Here is a 25830-nt window from a genome sequence, read left to right as displayed (position 1 = left end):
ACAGTCATTTCAGCTTTCAGCTTTTGCTCTAAGCTCACTGTCAGTATGAAATGTATATGTAAAGTCTCACCCATGTGTTAACAACTTCTGTTTTTCTTCTGGGATATTCTGAAGATAGAGTATCTTGAACAAAGTCTAGAGGCTTCACTCTAGTATTGGTCTGCATGGAAACGGTTCTCCATCAGAACTAACAAATGGGTTGTAGCTTCCTACAGCTTCCTTCATTATGTATAAGGACACTGGAATGAAATGTATAACCCAGAAGAGGGGGCAAGGGAGGGGGTAAACAGAGAGACACAAAAAGACAGAGAACAAATCAGTATAATATGAAGCTGCCTGCTTCAAGAAATCCAAATCCAATTCCATGAAGGAAGAAATGCCTGTTTTTGCTGCCCTCATCGTCACGGAAAGAGTAGGGTGTGCTCTCTGCCTAGCAGGAGGAGTCCCAGGCTCAGAGCAAACTCATTCGAAGGATGTTATTTCATCAATCCACAGGGGAAGGCGTGACTGGCTGAGGAACGGGTCGAGAGAGCCCAGCCTCCAGTGTCCCTCACTTGACCCTCCGCAGGTGGCAAAAGCTCTGCACGGTCCTCTCCATAGCATCATCCATGGTCACTAGTGGCTGGTAGCCCATGGCCTTTTTGGCTCTCTCGCAGCTGTAGTAGTGGAATGTGCCAGCCAGTGCGACCCGCATGGGTGTGAAGGTGGGCTGCAGCTGGATGACAGGACTGACCACCATCACCAGCAGGGACAGCAGGAGGGCCAGGTAGTAGGCCACCCAGTAGGGGATGTGGTACTTGGGGGCCTCATAATTGAGGCCTGTCAGGATGCGAGACAGGAATGTCCAGAAAGGGATGGGCTCATCATTGGTGATGTGAAATGCCTGGCGGGAGAACAAGAACAAGAAGTGAGAAACACCACCCCCACTTGCCCAAAGTTGAAGCATCTATTAAGCCCGTGCAGATCGCATCCTCACTGCCTAACTGCTGCAGCTTTCCATGAGGCCTGCCCTCAACTGCACAACTGCTAAGGCGTAGAAAGGGCAGACGATGAAAGTTTCATCTATGGGCCAGGATTTTAAGTGAAGCATAGATTGCACTTGGAAAGGCACATTTGTTAATTTGATAATCGTTAATCATCATAAAACTCATCTACATATCTTTGGATGCAATGAATTGCTCATATTACATTTCTTGACGGTGTTGTGCTTGTTTTAAATCAAAAGCCACACCCGGGCCAGGCGTGGTGGCTCACGCCTGTAACCCCAGCACTTTGGGAGGCAGAGGCGGGCAGATCACCTGAGGTCAGGAGTTTGAGACCAGCCTGGCCAACATGGTGAAACCCCGTCTCTACTAAAAGTACAAAAAATTAGCTGAGCGTGGTGGCTCATGCCTGTAGTCCCAGCTACTTGGGAGGCTCAGGCATGAGAATCGCTTGAACCAGTGAGGCGGAGGTTGCAGTGAACTGAGATCGCACCACTGCACTCCAACCAGGGTGACAGTGAGACTGTCTCAAAAAAAAAAAAAAAAAAAAAAAAAAAAAGGCACACCCACCCTATTCCCAACTTATTTGAAGGTCATCAGTGGGAAAACGGCAGAGGTTCAGGAGAATAAAAGAGGACCAAACAGCAAGGGAGGGAGAGACCTGAGGAATGAGTGGGAGAAAGGGTGAGGAGCAAGCACCCTGCCCAATCTACGTGGGCTCCTGTCACAAGGAGCCATGCCAACAGGTGGGCAGCCAGGTCAGGGGACCATAGATGACCGTGACCTGAATGTCTGTTCAATCCCAGCTCATCAGCTCCCCAATTTTGGCTGCCCGAGTGATGTGACGCTGCAGTGACACCACATGCTCTATCAGAGGGGCTTGATCTTGGCACGGGGGGTCCTAAGGCAGATCATCCATGATACAGGATCACAGGAGCAACTTGCTAGCAAATCCAATGGCAAGGAGAAGAAACCCACAGAAAGGCACCTGTGCAGAGATGGGTGCAGCAGGCCTTACCTTCCCACCCAGTGTCGAGTCTCGGGAGAGCTGCTCTGCAGCCAGGATGTGTCCATGGACCACGTTCTCCACAAAGGTGAAGTCCACCAAGTTCTTCCCGTTTCTGCAGGTGCACAAGGGATGATGGAATACGTGCTGGGAGCCCCTGCACGAAGGCCAGGGCCACTCCCAAGTCCTGGCATTTGAGAGACTGTGACCTGCAGAATGGCTGCCACCTCACTTGGCAAGGCCAGCCCAGGCACTCATGGATGCCTGTACTGGTTAAAGATGTACACTGGGCCGGGACTCCTGGGTCTTCAGGGTTAGTGGAATCTGAAAGCTGGGGGACCTGCCCACCCATTCCAGCATGGCCAACACTGGTGCTGTCTCTCCTGCCCCGATTTGGGTAGCAGCTTTTCAGCCCCTTCCCAGGAGACACGGGGCCAACGCCTTGCTCTGGTCTCCCATTTATTGACCAGTCTCCTTGTAATCCTTCAAGGTGACAAGTCAGGGTAGCAGTGAGGCTGAGTGAGAAACAGGAAGGCAAGGCAGAGGGAAAAAGGAGGAAAGAGAGAGAGGAGAAAAGGAGGAAATGAAGGAAGAGAAGGCTTATTTGGGAGAGAGCCACACTGTTGTCCCCTGTGGAGGCCCCTCTACCTGCGCTTTCCCCGAGGAGAGATGTAACGCCCCCATCTGCCTTCCCAGATGCAAGCAGAGTCAAGCCCTGGCCTTTGACCCGGGGCCCATTGTTTTCCCTCTGAGTCTCAGTTTCTTCAGTTTCCAAACGGGGTCACAAATACCTTCCCAGCCTACCTGAGAGGGTACACTGGATTGAACAGTATCCTCCCAAAGCTTCTGTCCACTTGGACCTTGTGAATGTGACCTTATTTGGAAATAGGGGCTCGGCAGATGCAATTAGTTAAGCTGAGCTCATACTGGAGTAGGGTGGGCTTTAAATCCAGGGAATGATGTCCTTATAAGAGGGAAATTTGGACACAGAAAGCAAGGAAGACAGCCATGTGAAAGGGAGGCAGAGGCCAGAGTGATGCCTCTCCAAGCACAGAATGCTAAGGATGGCCGGAAGCCAGCAGAAGCTAGGGCAGAGGCCTGGAACAGACGCTCCCTGTGAACCTCCAGAAGACACTAGCCCTGCCAACATCTTAACTGCGGACTTCTGGCCTCCCAAACTGTGACAGAATCCATTTGTTGTTTTAAGCACCTACTTTGTGGCGAGTTGTTATGGCAACTACAAGAAATGAATACAGAGGACAGTAGACAAGGTCACTGCTATGCTATGGCCTGAATCTTTGTATCCCCGCAACATTCGTACGTTGAAACTTAACCTCCAATGCAATGGCACTGTGAAGAGGGACCTTTAGGGGGTGATTAGATCATGTGGGCTCTGCCCTCAGGAATGGGATTAGTGTCCTCATAAAAGAGGCCCAAGGGAGCCTGTTTGCCCCTTCCACCATGCGATGACATGGTGAAAAGCTGCCACTCATGAGGAACAGGGCCTCACCGGACACCCAATCTGGGAACGCCTTGATCTTGGACTTCCCAGCCTCCAACCTGTCTGTTGTTTGTTACCCAGTCTTAGGTATTTTGTTACAGCAGCCTGCACGGACCAAGACAGTCACATAAGAAAAGAGCTACGATGCCATTTGGCTCCTGCCAAGTGTTCTCTGAATGCGAGCATGGACCAGGAAGGACTAGGGAAGAGCCGCTGTGGGCTGACTCACCCAATCACAAACTTCATCTTGCCGTTCCTGGCTGCCTCGATGAGGATGGGTACCAACTGCGGGTCCCTTGGGCCGAAAATGCCATGAGGGCGGATGGCTGTGGTTAAGAAATTCTTCTCAGGATCGTTGGCGCCCAGGACTGCCTGGAGGAGAGTGGGAGAAGGGGCACGTCCATTGCAAATTCCTAGGCCCAGGCCAAGAGAGTGCCTCACTGGGTGAGAAGCACCACTCGTCGGGGACAGACAGATGACACACTCTGCTGGCATGTGGCCACTGAGCAGTGGTCTGCCTTGGGCTGACAACCTACATCAGTGGCTGGTATAATTCTGGGCTACCTCTCTACCCCATCCACTCTCACACCAAAATCTGAAAATGCAGGACAGACAGCTGGGCAAAAACTGGTAAGATCAAATCAGAAGGCCCTGGTTTGAGTTCAAAGGCTAAAATCCACCAACACTGCCAGAAGACATGCCTCGGCAGCAGTTTGTGGAAAACATCCGAAGGTTCTGGTGAACAAGTTAGCCGTGAGCCTCCAGTGACTTGAACTGCATGTGCCACCCACGTTTCCACCAGGCCGGGTCTGTTCCAGGCAATTCTGAGTACCACCTCCGAGGGAAGGGCTCTGAGAAACCCAAGTGGGCCCAGAAGAGGGTCAGAGAAGGTGAAGGGTCTGAAGACCATGCCTGGGGAGAAACAGGCCAGCAGCTGGGGGGCAAAGGAGGCCGAGACATGTAAAGTCCTCAGAGCAGTGCCTGGTCCAGAGCCAGTGCTCCTTTTGCCACCGTGAGGAAAAGGTGACTTCTGTGTGACTTCATGGACAAACTAGAACTCAAGAGCCTAAAGTACAGCGAAATGGGTTTCGCCTCAAAAGTAACAAAACTTTCCAGAGGATTTGTTTTATCGTGGGTAAAAGTGGTGATCATAAAGGTACCTACCCTGACGGGGCTGCATGCGAATTACACGAGATGGCCCATGTGAGTTGCTTCAGTGCGTGTCTGTACGCTTGGTAAGTACGGTTCCTGCTGTCATGTCACTTCGGGTTTCTACTCTATGGTAGCAAAGTGCTGGTCTATGTTTTGGCCCCAGTGATCTTAAGCAACTCAACAACGGAAAAGCTGCCTCTTTCAACAGATTCCCAGAGCTGGCCCTCCTCTTCCCGCCAGGCCTCTGGTCCCCACAGCGATGGAGGAAATGACTAAATAAACCCTCAAATGGCCTCCACCAAGGCTCATCTCTACTACTAAAGGGAAGAGAGGTGAAGGAGTCCTAGCTCCCCATCACATTTGGTTTATGATCAGTAGGAAGGTTATAAAGCCAATAGTGGATGTCAACCTCAGCTGAAAGGAGGCTTCAGGTGAGTTACTGCTGGAGTCATCTGCAGGCTTTGCTTATTTCTAGTTGAGAACCCAAAAGCTGATATAAGCGAGACACTGATGGTCTGGGCCAAGGCCATCATTTGAAGCTCCTGAGCCTAGACGGGCTCAGCTGTGGTGGCAATCAGTATCGGGCATACTGGGTTGAGAATACACAGGGTCTCCATGGTGACTGAACTGCCTGCAAGGCGCAGGGAGGCTTTAGTACTCCTTGGGCCAAGTTCGAGCACATGAGTGCTCCAAGGAGCGAGACAGCACAGTCTGGAGCCAGGACTGTGGCTTGCCAAAGGTCAAGCCTCCACCCCTGGTCTGGGTGGCCCTTGTGTCTCCCTGTGGACCAGCTCTGCCAGGACTTTGTGAGCTGAAGCAACAGCAAACAGGCTGGGCGCGGCGGCTCACGCCTGTAATCCCAGCACTTTGAGAGGCCAAGGCGGGCAGATCACCTGAGGTCAGGAGTTCAAGATCATCCGACCAACATGGTGAAACCCCGTCTCTACTAAAAATACAAAAATTAGCCGGGCATGGTGGCACGCACCTGTAATCCCAGCTACTGAGGAGGCTGAGGCGGGAGAATCGCTTGAACCTGGCAAGTGGAGGTTGCAGTGAGCCGAGATCATGCCACTGCACTCCAGCCTGGGCAACAGAGTGAGAATCCATTTCAAAAAAAAATACGGCAAACAGCCAGGAGGCAGCTGGCTCTCAGGTAGCCAGGTCAGTGTTCAGCTCCAGTTCAGTATGTACTGGCTTTGAAAGAAAACCTCAGTGGGTGTGACACACTGCACACACCTGGGAGGGGTACACTTACAGCTACCCAGCTAAGGCAAGCTATCCCAGGCTCAGGAGCACTCCTGGCCTGCAGCTTAGGATGGCCTCAGGGTGACAGTCCCCATCTGCAGCTAGCAGTTGTCAGGGGCCCCACAGTCCCAGCAGCCTAAAGGCTTGGTAGCGACAGTGGCTGAATCCAACCATACTAAAATCAGGTGCCCTTTGATGAAGCTGTTTTGCCAAGTGGAAAAGTACTTTTCCTTAAAATGAAGCAAGATCCTTCCGTTGTTTGTTTTTCTAAGTAAGGGAGGGGGGGTGAGAGTGCCACTAGGAAGGTGCCTCCAGCCTGATTCCTGTCTGCACGCTTGCAACTGCTGTAAATTCCCACAGCAAGCGAGGAAGCTCCCATGGCACTGAGGGTGGACTGTAGGCTCTGGAGACAGACTGCCTGGGGTCAACCACCTCCTAGCTGCACAGTTTTAGAAAGGTTCTGAGTCTCTCTGTGCATCTGTGCACCACAGTCTTCATCTATAATCTGGTGATGATGCGATAATTGTGACCTTTAAACAAGGAAAATACTCCTGGAAAACACTCAGAACAGTGTCTGGCCACATAAAGCTGTTCTCATAGTAATTTTTTTTTTTTTTTTTTTTTTTTTTTTTTTTGGGAGACAGTGTCTCTCTCTATCCCCCAGGCTGGAGTGCAATGGCACAATCTCGGCTCACTGCAACCTCCGCCTCCCAGGTTCAAGCGATTCTCATACCTCAGCCTCCCAACTGGCTAGGATTACAGGTGCCTGCCACCATGCTGGGCTAATTTTTGTATTTTTAGTAGAGATGGGGTTTCGCCATGTTGGCCAGGCTGGTCTCGAACTCCTGACCTCAGGTGATCCACTCACCTCGGCCTCCCAAAGTGCTGGGATTACAGGCGTGAGCCACCGTGCCCAGCCTCTCACAGTATTTTTAAATTTAATTTCACCCACAAATTTTACATCTCAAGTCAGGTACGTAGGCCTCAGAATACAAACTTCATGAGTTCATAAACATTTTTCTTAGGATTCTAAACCCTTCAGTCTGCTCACTCAACCAGTTCCAAGGTACATACCCTCTCCTGTAAGATCTTCGTCTCTGTGTAGTAGTCAATGGGTTTTATGGCATAGGGAAGGTCTTCAGTTCCATTCTTGATATCGACGCCCTCAAAGATGACACTGGCACTGCTGGTTAAAATGAGTTTCTGACAGAGGAAGGTTAGAAAAAATAAAAGTCAGAAATTATCACAATTCAAACAGTGCGATGATCCTGTATGAAACAGAATCAAGGGGCATCCCTTTGCTGACCTCGCATTCGAGGCACTGCAGAAATTATTTGCTGCAATGCCTTTGCTTTTCATGCCTTCTTAAAATAATCCAAAGATCACCATCTTCTGCAGCTATGTGGATTCCAGATACACCATGCATTACATTCTAACCAAGAATCAAGAGATCTTGGTTCCAAAACAAGGGATAACACATTTTTTTCTATCCCATCACACCTGAGAGATAGAATAGACTTTCATTCATGGTATCTCACTATGACGGTGATTCTCTGTTGTAAGTGAAGGGCAGCCCGCAAACTTCTAGGAAGATGTCTGTTTGAAAAAGATCACTGGCTATTCTGATAATGACCTGGCCATGTGAACACACATAGGAATACACACACCACACAACCTCTTAAGAAATGCTATTCTAAAGGAAGATGTTCTCTTATGAGGGTCCCCAGTGTCCAGCCTGCTGGTTAAGAGCAGCTCATCCAACACTGGACACCATTAGCATGAATCATGTCGTTCCCATTCTTATTCAACATTGTATGAGAAGCTCTAGCCAGAGTGATAGGGTAAGATAAACAAGAATTCATAATGATTTGAAAAGAAACTGAACTTCCATCACTTACGGAAGAGAGAAAAATCTACACAGAAAACACAGGCAAATATGTAGAAAATATTAGTGTTTGGCAAAGTTACTGAATTAAAAATCAATATACAAAAATTAACTAGTCTTATATATTAACAATAATTGAAAATGTAATATAAAGTTATTAAATAACAAAAAATGAAGTACATACAAATAAATTTAACGAGATATGCAAAATCTTTACGAAGTAAAGTATAAAACTCTATTGAAGACATTAAAGAGCGAGATAAACAGAAACATATCCCATATTTATGGACAGGAACACTCAATATGGGAAAGATGTCAATTCTCTCCAAAATTACCTACAAGTTCAACGCAATTACAACAGCAGTCTCAGCTGGCTTTAGCAAGGAACTGGTTAAGCCAAATATATGTAGAAGAACAAAGGGCTCAGAATAGCCAAGTGAAGTTTGAAGAAATTGGTTGGCGGGGGGTGATTTATCTACAGTACACTGAGACTTATCCTAAAAAGGCAGAGCCTCTCTGCATGGGCAGACAGGGAGGTCAATGGGGCAGAGGGGAGAGCCTGGGAACAGGCCCATGTAAGACACCAACACCTAAGACATGCTGCAGATGGTGTGCAGCAATGCAGAAAGGATGGATTATGCAATAAATGGCACTGAACTGCTTATACACATGGAAAAAAGTTAGATCTCTATCTCACACCATATGCAAACATAAATTCCTGGTGGATTAAAGACTTAAATGTGAAAAGCAACACTTAAAACCTTTGAGAAAAAAAAGTACATTAAATAATCTTTTGATCTCAGTGTTGGAAAATGTTCCTTCAATACAACACAGCAATCACTTTCTGCACTCTTACCCACTAAGCTACTCTGCCCCTTCAGTAAATAAACCAGAGTTACATATGCCAAGATGAATAAAGAAAAACATAACATTGGGGAAAAAAGCAAGTTGCAGGAGGATCTGTTCAGTAAGATATCATTTTATAAAATCTTATAACATGCAATCCAATACTTTATATTGGTTACACATGGAGCAAATGGAAATAAACCCAAATTCAGAATTGCTACCCATGGCTACAAGAAGAGAGCAATGGCATCGCGGATGGGCACACATTACACACGCCAGTAATGTTGTTTCTTAAATGCTGTGGTGAGTGGAGAGGTGCTGTTTTATTCTCAAATCTTGTTTTTTTTTTATTTTTTTGTAAGAGACAAGGTCTTGCTCTGTTGCCTAGGCTGGGGTGTAGTGTTGGGATCATAGCTCACTGCAGCCTGAAAATCCTGGGCTCAAGCGATCCTCCTGCCTCAGCGTCCCGAAACAGTTGAGGCTACACGTGCAGACCACCACACGTGGCTTTTAAGCATTGTGTAGAGGTGGGGTATTGCTATGTTGCTCAGGCTGGTCTTGAACTCCTTGGCTCAAGTGATCTTCCTGCCTTGGCTTCCCAAAGCACTGGGATTACATGTGTGAGCCGCCACACCTGGGACGCAAATCTTTTTTGTATGCCCCCAACCTCCCATTTAACAAAGAGCAGCAGGGCCCTTCCCAGGGCTCCAGTTACATCAGCATGGCTGAGTGCAGAGTCTGGGACTTGGAGAATCTGCTTTGACCCCACCTCTCCCATTTACTAGCAAACAGACATCGTTTAGCCCCTGGTCACCTAACAAGGAGCTAATTAGGTGAAAACTGCAGCAGGGCAAAGCATCTTCTCAACTACTAGGGGTCAGTTATAACTGACCTTTTCCAGGGCCCAAGCCCAGAAGAGCTCCAACCCTGCTGGGCCGGCTGAGGATGCTGCGGACCAGCCAACAGTGCCAGGAGAGGTTGTTGGGAGAGGAACCCCCGGCTTGCTTCAAGCTTTTCCCTTAATTTCTGCAGTACCTGTGGCTATGCATCCCTGTGAGGGTCAGGATGCTGAGCTGACACGGAGCTGTTTTAGCCAGTGGCTGGGGTCCTATATAAAGACAATTCTAAGAACCAGGATTGGTAACAATGCAGCAAGCTACAATGGGCAGAAAATTCGTATCCCCTCAGGCCTGAGTTATAGCAAGTTTCTATTGGCTAACGGTAAACACAGTTTGCTTTTCTTTTAAAATATAAGCAAGGTCTGGAAAACAATGTGGTGGTTCCTTAAAAGGTTAAACATAGAACTAGTATATGATCTAGCAACCCTACTTCTGGGTATATGCCCGAAAGAATTGAAAACAGGGACTTGAACAGATATTTGTACACTTGTGTTAATAACACTATTGTTTACAATTGCCAAAAGGTGAAGACAGTACAGATGTCCATCGATGGCTGAATGAATAAACGAAATGTGGTCCATCCATACAATGAAATATTGTTCTGCCTTAAAAAGGAAGGACATTCCAACACATGCTACAACATGGATGACCCCTGAGGACATCATGCTCGGTGAAAAGCCAGATACAAAAGGACAAATACTACATGAGTCCACTTCTGTGAGGTCCCTATAGTTGTCAAATCCATAGAGACAGAAAGTAGAAGGGTAGTTGCCAGGGGCTGGGTGGGGAAGGGCGATTGAGGAGTTGCTGTTTAATGGGTATAGAGTTTTTATTAGGGAAGAAGAAAAAGGTTTAGAGATGGATGGTGGTAATGGCCGTACAACATTGTGAGTGTACTTAATGCCACTGAACTCTGCACTTAAAAATGGTTAGGATGGTAAATTGTATGTGACATATATTTTATCACAATAAAAATATAAGCAATGTCTAAGTTCTGCAGCTCTTTAACTGAAGGCTAATAGCCTTGAGGTCCTCAGATGTTCTATTTGTGTGCAGTTAGAATATTACATCTCAAATCAGCCTTGGCAAGCAGACCTTCACGATCTCCAGTGACTCCAAGGGCTTCATTTCTAAGATCTTCCCAACACTTTAAGAAGCAACCCTGCCTAGTCCCAGGGAGACCGCAAGAACTACGGCCTTACACCCTTAGAAAGGGCCATCACGCGCTCCCGACAGCACTCACTCCAGCCTTCCCCTTACCTGAACCCCAGCCTCTTTGCAAGTTTCAATGACATTCTTGGTGCCAATGTAATTCACTCTATAAAAGAGTTCCTTGTTGTTACTGGATGGTGGGGGTGACGCACAGTGGAAAACTGTGTTTACACCTTTCAGAGCTGGGTACAGATCCTGGAAAAGCAAAGAAAGACAAAATAATCATTCCTGCTTTCACAGGTCAATGGCATTCTCCTGTTTTCACTCTCCAACCTGTGGCTTGTAGGTTCCTTGTCTTATAATTCTATAATCAATATGGAAATACATTCTCATAAAAGAATCAATGATACTGAAGTACATGGGATGGATGGAAATCAAGTTGTCCCTTTAATCACCTTCTCCCCACTAACTAGTCCCTAGTCAAAAGGGGTTTGGGGCATGAGAAGCCTGTGGGATCCACACAGAAGCAACATCCTCTTGGGTGGTTCAGAGCAGGCACCTAGGAGGTAAAACTCCCCAGGAAGGTGAACTCAGATAGAAATTACGAATCATATGAAAAAGTTCCACACCATTAAAGACGGTAAATAGCCAATACACAGGCATATTCCATCCTATGAAACTTGACACAATACGGCAACCTGAAAGGGATTTTTAAAACAGGTCTGTTTGATTTACTGCTAAAAGGAACAAGAGCTCCTGAGAGAAATGGCTGATTGCAGATCTGGGACAGGAAATACACAAGATGAACCAGGCACACCTTGTACCAGAGAGTGAGGATGCTAGCTAGCTAAGACTACTGGGGTCATGTTAAAAGCACTCAAGTGCCAACCTGAAGAGGTTCCCACTGGGCAAAGAAGGGACAGCTTGACCACAAGAAAGAATAAAAATTCAGGTAAATAAAGGGAAAGAATCAAATATTTATTCTGCATTAAGGTATAAAGACTGGAGCTACTAAATGGAGACTAATAGCATGTCACCATTTTGTCAAACCTTAATTAATATGATCTAAGTATGATTCATGCTTGTCACCAAAAGACAATTATGACAATTATGTGCCAGTTAATATTTTGCCATAATTTCCTCTCTCTACATACAATCACATGATATTTTTTTGAAACCCGTCAAGTAAGTTGCAGACATCATGCTGCCTCTAAACGCTTCACCAGGTATCTCCTAAGAACAAAAGCATTCTCCTAAATAACCATAAAACAATGATCACACTCAAGAAACTTAACAGATATGATGTTCTTATCCAATAATTAGTCTATATTCAAATTCCCCCAGTTGTCCCAATAATGTCTTTTATAGCCTTTTGTTTCGGGGTCCAGGATCCAATTGTGTATGACATGTAGTATTTAGTCCTCAGGTCTCTTCCATCTCTTTTAATCTGAAACAAATTCCCATCTTTTCTGCCTTATTTTAATGCTGCCATTTTTCAAGGGTTTGGGTTGGTTATTTTGTAGACTGTCCTTCAGTTTGGATTAGTCTGTTTCCTCAAGATTAGATTCAGGCTTAACGGTTTTGGCAAGAATACCACATCAGTGGTGGTGTGTCCTTCTCAGCGAATTACCTCAGGAGGTGCAAGTTTGTCCCGCTCTTGGTGATATTAAGTTGGAGCACGTGGTGATGACGATGGCTGCCAGATTCCAGCCATCAAAAAGGTACCTTTTCCTTTGCAATTGATAAGTAATCTGTAGCATGTTAATTCTACCAATTAACCTCAGCATTTATTGATAGTCCTTGCCTGGAACAATAATCAATGTACTGGGTATAAAATGGTGACATTCTAAGTCTAGCCTTTTAATTCATGGCCTTTACAAATTTATTAGTTGCTCTGTAGGGCTTCCCCTTCTCCCTGACCCCAATTGTTATTTTCAGTATTTCTGCGGACCCATGGATTCTTTTTTATTTTATTTTATTTTATTTTTTTTGAGACATTGTCTCGCTCTGTCAGCAAGGCTGGAATGCAGTGGCATGATCTTGGCCCACTGCAACCTCTGCCTCCCGGGCTCAAGTGATTCTCCCGCCTCAGCCTCCCGAGTCGCTGGGATTACAGGCATATGCTAATTTTTTTGTATTTTAGTAGAGATGGGGTTTCACCATGTTGGCAAGGCTGGTCTCGAACTTCTGACCTCAGGTGATCCACCCGCCTTGGCCTCCCAAAGTGCTGGCATTGCAGGTGCTAGCCCTGCACCCAGCCCACGGATTCTTTTTGAAATCAAAATGCATTGTTATCCGCTACTGTTATGTTTTGAGAGGCTCAAAATGTCCCAAATTTGGCCAGTGGAAGCCCTTCAAGTTGGCTCTTGTATCTTCTTGACAGGTCCTCATTCATTTTGTGCTAAGAAAATGTCCTAGACTCATTTTGTACTGCCCTTGCCCTAGGGTCCTAGAATGAGCAATTTTCCCAAGAAGCCCTAGTTCCTTTTATGGGAAATGGTATATAGAAACCCAAATCTGATTACTAGGCATGCTTATTATTATTGGAGTATCAGAAGTAATAATACCCCAGAGGGAAAAAGTGAACCAGAGTCCGATCAAGTCTTCAGTCCAGTAGAAACATAATAAAAGTCACAGTGACTTTAAAGTTTGTAGCAATGACATTAAAAAGTAAAAAGAAAAAGGTGAAATTAACTTTAATGAGACAGTTACATTCCTTTTTTCTGTAGGTAGTTTTTGAAATCTGGTGTGGACTTTACACTTACAGTGCTTCTCAATTCTGACTTGCCACATTTTAAGTGCCCAGTAGTTGCACGTGGCTAATGGCTGCCTTGATGGACAGCACCATCCCAGATCTACCAGTATACAGAAAATATTGGAGGACAGAAGGGCACGTTAAATGCAATGGGGATGTAATCGGCAAAACCCAAACTGTGGGAAACTACAGCACCATAAACATGGTTTCTACTAAACATCAGTTATTCAATAAATAGACTGAAGTTTAAAAAGATGAAGGGAATCGTAAATTAAAAGAGAGCTAAATATTTCAACCAAATCCAGAGTCTTGACCTTGCTTGGTTCCTTATTTGGAAAAACAATAATACAAAAACATTTATAAGACATTCAGGGATATCTGAACACTGGCTAGATACTAAGGAACTACTGTCAATGTTTTAAAAAATAATCCTTATCTTTTAGAGACAAAGACTGAAATATCTGCAGATAAAATGATATGATGTCTAGGATTGACTTCAACATAATCTGAGGAGGAATCTAGGTGAAACATGATTGGCCATGAGCAGAGGCGGGGAGGAGGAAATCTCCAATGAAATAGTACAAAAAGAGAAAGAGAAGGAATACAAGAAAGAGAGGATAAGAGACAGATAATACAATAAAGACCACCATATGTCCAGCACGGCTTCTAGAAAGAGAGAAAAGAGAGAAAAGGGGTAGAGTTAATCTTTGAAGAATGTTCCAGAAATGAGGAAAGACATTCATCTTCAGATTGCAAAGACCTACCACGTGTTGAGTAAGATTTAAAATCAAAACTAAGACTCAGGCCCAGATATATTCTCTATAGACTATAAATGATAAAAAATAAAATCCTAAAAACCATGAGAGGGAAAGCCAGACAACCTACAAAGGAACAACGACCGGCTTGAGAGTAGACTTCCTGTCAGCAACAGAAGATGCACAAGACCGGGGTGAGTTTAAAAAGTGTTATGGGCCGGGCGCAGCGGCAACAGTGGCTCACACCTGTAATCCCAGCACTTTGGGAGACCGAGGCGGGTGGATCACTTGAGGTCAGGAGTTCGAGACTAGCCTGGCCAACATGGTGAAACCCTGTCTCTACTAAGAATATAAAAATTAGTCGTGGGTGGTGGTGCGCGCCTGTAATCCCAGCTACTCGGGAGGCTGAGGCAGGAGAATTGCTTGAACCCAGGAGGCAGAGTTTGCAGTGAGCCAAGATCACACCACTGCACTACAGCCTGGGCGACAGAGTGAGACTCCGTCTCAAAAAAAAAAAAAAAAAAGTGTTATGTAATACATATTGTGTGTATAAAACTATATAACTATATATACATAAACTTTATCTATATGTATGTATATCTGTCTCTCTCCTCTCTCTACTGACTATAAAAACACATTTTTTTAAAAAAAGAAATGGGGGTCTTGTTATGTAGTCCAGGCTAGTCTTGAACTCCTGGCCTCAAGTGATTCTCCCACCTTGGCCTTCCAAATAGCTGGGGGACTACAAGTGCATACCACCACACCCAGCTGAAAGTACATTTTAAAAGTCCTTCCCGGCTGGGCACAGTGGCTCACACCTATAATCCCGGCACTTTGGGAGGCCGAGGCGGGCGGATCACCTGATATAAGGAGTTCAAGACCAGCCTGGCCAAGATGGTGAAACTCTATCTCTACTAAAAATACAAAAATTAGCCAGGCGTGGTGGTGGGCACCTATAATCCCAGCTATTAGGGAGGCTAAGGCAGGAGAATCGCTTGAACCTGGGAGGCAGAGGTTGCAGTGAGCTTAGATTGTGCCACAGTCTGGGCAACAGAGCAAGACTATGTCTAAAAAATGAAAAATAAAAATAAAATAAAATAAAATAAAATAAATGAAAAAAAGTCCTTTCCTGCCATGTCTTTCACCCACATCACATCCACCTTGGACTTAGCTTAGATTTCATGATCCACCAGCACCACCTTTGCCTTGTTCCCCTCTCCCTTTATTAAATTTGTCTAGTAAACTCCAACCCTAGTTAAATGCAACTTGCCCCTTCTCCATGCTTGCGGCTGAGCAGTTGAGTGTGGCTGGAGAACAACATGGCATGCTGGAGGGTCTCCCTTGAAATCTGTACTCAAGGAAAGCTGAAATAATATACTAGCAACAACAGCATGGCAGCTGGGGAGCCTTTTGGAGAGAAGTTAAGCTTGCTAAGGATTCTCATCTCCTTTGAGGGGACAAAGCAGTGATCGAAAAACAAAATTCCTGCTTTTGTGGAGTTTACATTCTATGGTAGAAAGGACAAATTTCAGAGATTTCCTCTGCTCTGTATCCGCTCATGGTCAATCATGTTTCAATCAGGACAAATAAGCGAACAAACAAGTAAATCTAGAGGACGCCCGTACTGGCAGGTGTAATGCAAAAACTAGAGCAGAGTAAGGGAGACCAGCGGGGGCTTGTTCCTTAGCACAGGGTGGTTGGAGATTTACAGGAAGTTAGGGAGCAAGCTCTGTGGTTCAGGAAGAGCATTCCTGCCAGAAAGGACACCAAGTGCAAAGGTCCTGAGGCAGAAACTTGGTTGGTGGCCAGTGTGCCTGGGGCAGAGCCATGAGGCGGGTATGGGAGGAAGTGGGCCGGACAGGTAGTGGGGACGTGCCGTGCAGGGCCTCATGGGCGATTACAGAGGCCTCTGTTTGCTTGACGTGGGACTGGACGCCACTGGAGGCTTCTGTACAGAGGGTGGTGTGATCTGACTTATCCATTAAGAGTCCCTGTAACATCTAGGTGAGAGAGTGATGGTGGCTTGGACCAGGGTGGCAGCAATGGAAGGGGTGAGAAGTTGCTGGATTGGGGATCTGTTCTGAGTAGAGTCAACAAGATTTCCTGATGGATGGGATGAAGGGCATGAGAGAGAAAGGAATCAGGCAGGGATGAATCTAAGGTTTTTGGTTGATGGAACTGGAAAAGCAGAGTAGGCCATTAATGGAGATAGAGAAGACTTAGCAGAAATAGGTTTGCTGTGGTGGGGGAGTGGCTTGCGTCAGGGAACCAGGAGCTTAATTTTGGATGTAGCAAGCTTGAAGTGTCCATGAGGTATCCAAACAGGGATGTCCAGCAGGCATACACACACACACACACACACACACACACACACACACACACACACACACGCCTGAGAGAGCTAGGGGTTGGAGATAACAAGCAGGGAGCACATCAGCTTCTGGACAGTAATTAATCCATGAGATGGGATGGAGTCACTGCGACACTGTCCAAACTTGGAGAAGAAAAGAGAGTAAGTCCTGGAGTCTGCAAAGTTTAGAAATGATAGTGATCAGGAGCCAATCAGCGAGGCAGGAGGAGAAATGAGTGAGGTGGTGGCTTAGGAGGCAAGCAAAGAAAGCATCAGATGCTGCTACAGGGTCAAGTCAGAGGAGGACTGAGATTCAACCACCAGATATGGTTGCCTCAAGGTCCCTGGTGGCAGTGACTGGGTAGGGAAGAGGAGGTGGCTTCCAGCTGGCACCAGGATGGGCGCTTTGGTGGGGATGAGGCGTCCTCGGGAACAGCAGGGGAGGCTGAGTAGAGACGTGGACGTGGGCAGGTTTGTGGAGATGGTGCTTGGTGGTACCAAGGGTCTGCTTGAGGGCCATGGCCATGCACAAGGCAAGATTTAACCAGGGTGGGGGTTACAATGTGAAGTACACTGTGGTGGCCACATTTATTTGCCACCTGGGCCAGGCTCTAGTCCCCGGTGACTCCATTAAACACGAGTGTAGGTGTTGCTGTAGAGGTATTTTGTAGCTGTGGTTGACATCTACAACCAGCTGACTTTAAGTAAGGAGATTACCCTTGATACTCTGGACAGGCAGTATATACTCAGTTTAAAGACCTTAAAAGTGAAACTGAGGTTTCTGTAAGAAGAAATTCTAACGTGGGACCACAGCATCAATTCCTGCCTGAGTTTCTGGTCTGCCCTACAAATTTCAGACTTGCCTAGTCAGCCCCCACAATCATGTAAACCAATTCCGTGAATTAAATCTCAATCTCTCTGTCTCCCTCTCACCCACCCGTCTCTCTCCTTGCCCTTCTCCACACATCCCCCTGCCGGGTGTTTCTCTGGAGAAACTTTATGGATACATACAACCAAAAGAGAAAGGGGAAGGGGGTGAAGACTATGCAAGCGAACAAGTGGACCAGGGAACTAAAGGCAGTGAGGCACGAATAGGCTGAGCCATAGTGGGCATGGCTGGATGTCTGGGTGGGGTTAAGGAATCAGGACAGCTGAGGCACTAGAGGGCATGAGCTGGACAGAGAGGAGCTGGTGCTCAGAGTAGAATGCCTGCAACTGAGAAGAAGGAGAGAACGTGCTTACTGGTGATGACAGGGGAGTGGAGGGCAACATCATTGGGTGAGAGGAGGCCAAGGATGAGAGAGGCGAGGGCATTGGTAGGGTCATCTACATGAACACTGAATCACCAGTAATAATGCCAGAAAGGAGCTGAAATCACTGAGAAATGAAGTGGAGTCACTGGGAAGGGGAGCAGGTGGCTGTGGGTGGCCACCACAAGGAAGGAAGGGTGTCGGGGTTTGTACAGTCTGAGGGTATCCTCTTCAAAGCTGGAGAGGCTTAGAGCAGCATGAGCGAGAATGGTTGAGAGGCAGCAATGATGAGCATGGAAGATGCCTACCCCATCTCCAGGCCTGCAGGTGTGAGCAGCACGGGACAGAAAACCACCATAACTTTGCAGCGGAAGCAATGGCCTTAATATTTCATCAACAAACCATACGGCGAATGACACCAAAGCCAAGAATAAGGGCCCAGTGACAGGCTGAGGGAAGCCATCCATAATAAGTACAACGGGCACAGGATTGGCATCCCAACAGATCAACAAGGAAGGAAAGGTAACCCCAAAGACAAAGGGGCAAAGGAGACAGACAAACATTTCACACAGGAGGAAGCCTGAAAGCCGATCACCCAGTAGCAGAGTGGCTGGTTACTTGGTCAGGGAGGACATGCGACTCTGAACATCAGTGAAGCACCACTTCATACTTCTCAGAATGGCAACACCAAAAAGTCTAGTTATGCCCAGTGTTGGCAAAGATGTGAAGCAATGGGGCTTCTGCCACACTGTGGATGTGGAGGTAAAATTGACATAGCAGCTTTGCTGAGCCATTTGGCACCATCTAATAAAATTCAAGATATTCATACCTGTACAACATGGATGAAGCTTGAAAACATCATGCTAAGTGAAAAAAGTCAGGCACAAAAGTACAAATATTACATGATTCCGTTTATATGAAATGTCCAGAAGAGGCCAATCCATAGATGGGAAGTAGATGAGTGGCTGCCAGGGGCTGGGAGGGGAAGAGAGGGAATGGCTACAAGATTTCATTTTGGGGTAATAAAAATATTCTGGAGTTAGATCGTGGGAGACAGTTGCACAGCTCTGTGGATGTACTAAAAATCACTGAATTGCACACTTTAAAAATGTGAAATTTGCGTCAATTAAAAAATCAAGACCCTGTGGCCCAGCACACACTTGTTTTGCAGTTGGAACAATACAGCCCATGGATGGCTTTTGAAGTCAAGTTTCACTGGCACACAGCCACATCCATTTGTTCATTGAAGTGCTGACCATGGCTGCTTTTGTGCTACCAGGACAGAGCTGAGTATCTGTGACAGAGATGATGGTTATTCATTCTAAGTAGTAAGAATGTGGTGTTCTTTCCTATAACTTTGAAAATTTTCACAATGAAACAATTGTTTTTCAAACAAATTGGCTGGCTTCTGAGCAAGGGAAGTATCCTGGTTTCCCTTCGTGGGCTTGTGGGAAGTCAGCAAGGCTGCATGGTCCATTACCTGTCGGCTGCAGAGGTCACCCAGAAAGAACTGCACCTGGGGATTATCAAACCCTTGCTGGATATCAAATACATTGACAGCATATCCTCTTGCCAGCAACTGCTCCACCATGTGCTGCCCCAGGAATCCAGAGCCCCCGATCACTGTGCATCTCTTGGCCTGTGGAAAGAGAGGAACGGTGGGGAAGACCAGGATAGTGAGAACTGGAAGCTACAGAGTCCAGACTTACGTATCATGAGCCACTGCAATGGCAGATATACTTGTTTGTTTGGAACTCTCCCTGAGCCAAGTTGGAAGCTTTATATCATCCTGGTGTTCCATCACTAGTGCAACCTTAACCTTCTCTCCTGGGATCAGTAAGGAGGGAAGGGAGATAGCGAATGACAGTGAGATGGACTTAGGTTGGGTCTGATGACAAGATCCATGCTTTGTATTCAGTGACAGGAAATCAAACCACCTATGACCAACACTGGACAATCTAAAAAATACCCCAAAAAAACAGTGATACCTTCTTGTTCCCGATAGCTGATCCCTGGGCGCTTCTCTAAGGACAAAACAAAACAAAACAAAACGGCAGCCATTTGGTAGCTGACAGCTTACACTGAAAACAACAGAAAGAAGAAAGCAGTCTCCATACTTGCAGGACAAAGTCAGTCCCTTTCCTTCTCTGGCCACAACAGGGCTGGGCTGTGTGGCTCTGGGCTCATCGCCCAACCCCTTCTTGCCTCAGCCTAGAAATCTAAGACCGCCTTGATGGGATCTCCTGGTGGGGCTGCAGTGAGGATGGATGAGCCCAGGGCTCTGCTTTCCCTCCTCCAAACTGCAAGGAAGTTGAAGAAATGGGGACAGCCATGGCGTTTATGTCTCAGCCGCCACAACGCACACGATTCCTTGGGTAATTCCAACTCTGGTGACTGGACATAATGAAAGGACAGAGTAGCACATGCAGGCACTTAAATACCCTCATTTCAGGATGTCGATGCCAAACTGTGGCTGCCGCATACCAGACAAGCTGGCTATGGGTATCTGTAAGGAGGACCTGTGATATCCCTCCTCCCTGGGGTCTTTCTTTTTTTTTTTTGAGACGGAGTCTCGCTCTGTCGCCCAGGCTGGAGTGCAATGGCGTGATCTGCGCTCACTGCAAGCTCTGCCTCCTGGGTTCACGCCATTCTCCTGCCTCAGCCTCCAAGTAGCTGGGACTACAGACGTCCGCCACCACACCCGGCTAATTTTTTTATTTTTTGGTAGAGACGGGGTTTCACTGTGTTAGCCAGGATGGTCTCGATCTTCTGACCTCATGATCCACCCGCCTCGGCCTCCCAAAGTGCTGGGATTACAGGCGTGAGCCACCGCGCCCAGCCCCTAGGGTCTTTCTAAAACTGTATCTGGGCCTCCTTAAGATGACAACCTCCGATTTCCTTAGCTCATATACAGTAAATCCGACTTGGGTTTGTGGAAATGAAAGATCTTAAAGAAATTATGTTCTAGATTTAAAAAACAAACAAATCTCCCTACTTATTCCTTAAACATCAACACAATTGAGCTATGCAAGAGACTCAAGGGATGCCAGGGCCAGACATCCTCTCCAGATCTACCTCCCTCCCAGTTGGGGTGTCCCATCTGAAATGGCACTCATACTGGATTCCACCAGGCCCACCTGGAGCTGGCACTGTACTTTACCTTCATCTGTCCATGTGCAATCTACTAACAAAATTGGCCTCACCGTTCTTCTACCACCCAAAACTAACTTCCCAACCTGTTCTTTTCTAGGCTTTATTCTGATTATTCCTAAACACAGGTAATCATGCCAGGTTACATGATTTGCACCCTGACTGAGATGTATATTTCGTCAAGTCATAGCCAAATTAAATACAAAACTCGCATCAATCCCTTTTCTAGCAATCCCTTTCTTCTCCCCTCCTCCCAAGTCAGCTGTACAGGCAAACTGTAGCTATTTAGAATAACTCTGAGCTGCCTGTTTCCCAACCTGGGTTTCCGCAGTTTACTAAAAGTCTGGCTGAGCCCAAAGACAGTCAGAACTAGATATGTTTCGAAAGCATCCTGAAGGATTTCAGACTGCCTTGTTTATTTCATTTGGCATCTCTAGTTACAGGTGTTTCAAAAGGTTGCTAATCTTTTCAAAAAACAACCTTGCTGTTATGTCCAGTGCGATTTCTTTCACGATTTTAATTGTGACTAATCAGTATGCTACTCTTGGACAATGTGACGTGGAGTATTTTATGATATTGAAATGTTCTATCAATAATGTTTGGGATGAGTAGGCCAACGACTGGTCCATGGAGACCCTTGTAGTGATAGGAATCAAACTGGCCTTTACCCCAGGGAAGTCAAATGTGTGATAATCATACCTATAATGCTATGTGATTAGCGGAGATCACATGAAACTTTTCATGACCACTTTTTACTTCTCACGGCCACAGTGGACAAGAATGAACATGTACTAACAATTAAGTATAAAACTCAAGACTGGAAATAGCAAGACTCCATAAGGGGTTACTGAGGTGAGTTATAAGATCAACCTCTTGGAGACAGTGTTAAGAATAGGGGCCAGGCACGGTTGCTCATGCCTGTAATCCCAGCATTTTGGGAGGCCGAGGTGGGTAGATCACCTGAGGTCAGGGGTTCGAGACCAGCCTGGCCAACATGGTAAAACCCTGTCTCTACTAAAAATACAAAAAATTAGCCAGGTGTGGTGGTAGGCGCCTGTAGTCCCAGATACTCAGGAGGCTGAGGAGGGAGAATTGCTTGAACCCAGGAGGCAGAGGTTGCAGTGACCTGAAATCACGCTACTGCACTCCAGCCTGGGTAACAGAGCCAGACTCCATCTCAAAAAAAAAAAAAAGAAAAGAAAAGAAACAAAACCATTTAGGCAAATTAATCTAATTGCAATAGAATCCTGAGATAACAGAATAGTCTAGGGCATTGGGTTTTTCCAACCCTTCTTGTTTTGCTTTGTTGTCAGCAGTGGGACCCTTTTCTCAGAGAGGTCTTATGCAGAATGTATACTAAGTTAAGACAAATGTGTTCTTTTTATTTTAGTAGTTTAAATTTAGAACTTTTACTTCTTATAAAATCAGTCCACTAATGAGAGAAAAAAATGTTATTTCGAAGGACACAAAAATTTGAAACTAGCTGAAAATGGCAGTTTGCTATAACCATTGGAATCCACATTTGTTTGCTGGCTGCCAAGTAGCAATCAAACCCAAATTTACATAAATGAGGAACTGCAGATGGCAAGTGGCTTCAACCACAGAGGCCCAGAGGAGGCTTGACTCCGAGTTCTACACCAAATACAGGGTGCTTTCATGGCCCACGATAACCTCTTAGGGATCTTGAACCTATTAACATTTGATAGAAACACATTTTGTCTTGATGTAATTACGTTGTTTGTTTTGTTTTGTGTGTTTGTTTGTTTTGAGACACAGTCTCGCTCTGTCGCCCAGGCTGGAGTGCAATGGTGTGATCTCAGCTCACTGCAACCTCCACCTCCTGGGTTCAAGTGATTCTCCTGCCTCAGCCTCCTGAGTAGCTGGGATTATAGGTGTCTGCTACCATGCCTGGCTAATTTTTTGTATTTTCAGTAGAGACGGGATTTCACCATGTTGGCCTGGCTGGTCTCAAACTCCTGACCTCTGGTGATCCACCTGTCTCGGCCTCCCAAAGTGCTGGGATTACAGGTGTGAGACACCGTGCCCAGCCACATTTTTGAAGTGCAACACTGATTAAGAATCAATCAAAGCAAACCTTTGCAGACTTATGTGAAGAATCTCCAAGAAGCCTGACAACGACCAGGCTCAACAATTTCTTCAAGTCCTCTCTGAGACTGAGACTTGCGACACTAGGTCTCAGGCCTAATAAATACTGCTGCCGCCCCCCGGGAGAGCTGCTGCCATTCCACTAGGAATCCCAGCCTGGTCTACGGGAGGCCACACGAAGGCAAACCAAGGTGCCCAGTTGACAGCCACCAGTTACTACCAGAGGTGTGAGCAAGGCCACCTGGGAGCATATGCTTCAAGGGGTCCCCATGTGATTGCAACTACATGCAAGAGCCCAGGGGAGACCATCCAAGAACACCCCAGCTGGGCTCAGCCGAAACCACAGACATAAGCAAAGAAATGGTTGTTCTTTCAAGCCACTGTGTTCTGATGTTGTTACACAGCAATAAGTAACCGATACATCTTAAACAAAGCTATATATCTTACATAAAAAATACCCAACATTGATTAATACGTGTACAAATACAATTTTTCACCCACAGGTAAATAGTATCAGCCTGTTGGTATGTACGTGTCAACTTTCTCCTTACCTGATTCTGGTTAACCTTTCCTATGTGAGCATTCGCTTTGGGAGCGTCCTCTGTCAAATGAGTCCGTGCGACTTGGTCTCTCATTGGCTTGCTAACTGCTGGTTCCATTTCGAAGCAAAATCTGGTCCTGTTTGTAATCAACCTTTCTTTTCTTAAAGGCATAGTTAGAGATAGACATTACTGTTGCCTAAGTCAAAACATCTTTAGTTAGTGTTTTGGGCAGATGCCATCCCCCCGTTAATGTTTTCACAAATAGCTGAACCATAGCGACAGCTGTTCGACGAGACACTAGGCTCCTGAGGCTGGGATTACAGGTGTCTGCCACCATGCTCGGCTAGCGGGCCCACGACTCACCGTACTGTTAGATTAGAGGCAGCACAGGAGGCCAGTTACATCAGCTCACTTACCAGTTACAACATGAAAAGCGTCTCTGGCACTGTAGCTTTTCCCATGGCTCTCCCATGCTTCAGCCAGCCTGGATTTCCCCTGTGCTGCTCATTAGGGTGTGGCAGTGCCCACACCTAGGGAGTCCTGGTCTGGGCCCATCATGAAGTGTACGGATCTGCTCCAGTCACTTCCCTTTGCTGCAGCTCAGTTTTCCCATCAATGAAATGGGCACAAGGGCTCATGTCTAGGAGCTCAGGAGATGGGGTGCTGGGATGGGGGATGAGCGGAGTGCAATAGGAGACGGAGCTCTCCTGCTTGGCTAAGTTAAAGCCACCCTGACGATGCGTGGAGGAACTTAGTATCTTGGGCCATCAGAAACCCTTGAGAAGTGGTCAGAGTACGGTGGGCACCCAGCAGTTCACAGCAGGGAGACGGTAGCAACAAAATCCGACAATGTTACCAAACAGAGGAGTATGGCTTTAGTGACAGCCCTTAGGGTGCTCCTCTCCTCAGTCACCCATGATACTGAACTGCAAACACAAAGATGCCGCTTGACTATGATGTATTTGGTCTTGCATCTATGTTTTCTTGGTAGTTGCCAATTTACTTAGTCATGGATCCCCTAACATCTGGAGATGGCAAAACCCATGACAAGACAAGAGTCTAACTTTGATCCTGAAAGGCTAGATTCACAGAGCACTTCAGTGAGGAGGTGACAGGCAGGCAGCACTGGGGTTCCACCTGCTGTGATTGCTCCAATCCAACCCCATACCTCGAATTTTACACTCCTTGCCACTTTTAACGAATGGGCATGATCATGTGTCCCAGTGGGGACTGATTTTACGGGCATGTAGAAGGCCAAAATGGCCTTGAAATGGATGCAGGACCCTCAATGTCTGGAGGGGCCATTTGGGGGAACATTTTTCTGAACTCATAATGAAAGTTATCAAGAAACTATATGTCAAAACTTGACTTGTCATGGCCATTTTTAGAATGCATCGAAGTCAATCTGTAGCTGTGTGCCTGCCCTGTCCCTCCCTTTATCCCGGAATCCCCTTCACATTGGTAGGGGCCCTGTCAACTGTTCATTCGAAAGACATGTGGCTGATATTGAACTCACTGGGACTCAGTGTGCATCTAGACCAAAGCAGCTAGAGAACAAGGATTTTGGCACCTTGCACCAAAGCCTTGCCCACTGTTGCAACTTGGGCATGAAACATACTGTCCAGCACAAAGTGGGCACTCACATACCGGCCGGGGGTCATGAGACTACTATGTATGGGCACACCCACCAGAGCTCCCACACTGCTCTCCATCGCATGCACGCATATCCCATCTCAGGTGCAGGGGCTTCAGTGGGGCAAGTGACTGTTATTTAGTGATGATACAATCACGAATGCCCACTGCTGGCTTCTTATCCAGATTCCCCAGATATTCAGGGAAACGTGAGCAAATGAAAAGGCACATGGCATCTACAGGGGCAAGGAGATTGCCCACATCTGGCCTCTGACCCCACCAAGGCCTATTGACCTCTGCTGGCAGGGGATCTGAGGGGTGTGTGCCTGGGGCAATGACAGGACCGCATGACAGGCTAACGAGGCCAGCCGGGCTAAGCAAGCCCACCCCCTGTGGAGTTCTGCTCTTGTAAGCCTCTGCTCACCCTCTACGCATGAGAAATCATAAATCACACCACTCCTCAGTGCAGCTGGCAACAAATGAACCCAGAGTCGGCTGCCCGGGCTCAAATCCCAGCTACTATTCCTTACCAGCAGGTAGCCCTCGGGGGAGTTATTTAAAAGAACTGAGCCTGCCTTTCCTCATCTGTAAAGTAAATGGCCTCATAATGTGTCAAATACC

At 46.6% G+C, this 25830-nt stretch overlaps 1 protein-coding gene across 5 annotated transcripts in view; it reads right to left on the bottom strand.

Moving 5' to 3' along the window:
• Positions 1 to 303: 303 nt before the first annotated feature.
• The window catches only part of NSDHL (NAD(P) dependent steroid dehydrogenase-like), a 38714-nt gene continuing 13187 nt past the window's right edge, over positions 304 to 25830 (bottom strand). For 3 of the 5 annotated variants that reach the window (XM_003271865.3, XM_030807107.1, XM_030807108.1), the window contains 7 exons: positions 23587 to 23737; positions 19260 to 19418; positions 10778 to 10924; positions 6962 to 7090; positions 3720 to 3862; positions 2002 to 2104; positions 304 to 883 (listed from right to left, as the gene is read on the bottom strand). In XM_003271865.3, the coding sequence (XP_003271913.1) occupies positions 551 to 883; positions 2002 to 2104; positions 3720 to 3862; positions 6962 to 7090; positions 10778 to 10924; positions 19260 to 19418; positions 23587 to 23694 (1122 nt within the window). In that variant the 5' untranslated portion in view covers positions 23695 to 23737 and the 3' untranslated portion in view covers positions 304 to 550. Of the gene's footprint in view, positions 884 to 2001; positions 2105 to 3719; positions 3863 to 6961; positions 7091 to 10777; positions 10925 to 11558; positions 11593 to 19259; positions 19419 to 23586; positions 25332 to 25830 lie in introns of those variants that run through there. The other 2 variants (XM_030807109.1, XM_030807105.1) reach the window with 2 other exon arrangements.

Source organism: Nomascus leucogenys, chromosome X, assembly GCF_006542625.1.
Source record: "Nomascus leucogenys isolate Asia chromosome X, Asia_NLE_v1, whole genome shotgun sequence".
Lineage (NCBI taxonomy): Eukaryota > Metazoa > Chordata > Mammalia > Primates > Hylobatidae > Nomascus > Nomascus leucogenys.
Note: the sequence above shows the minus strand (reverse complement) of the source record. Positions and strands in the feature narration are given on the sequence as shown.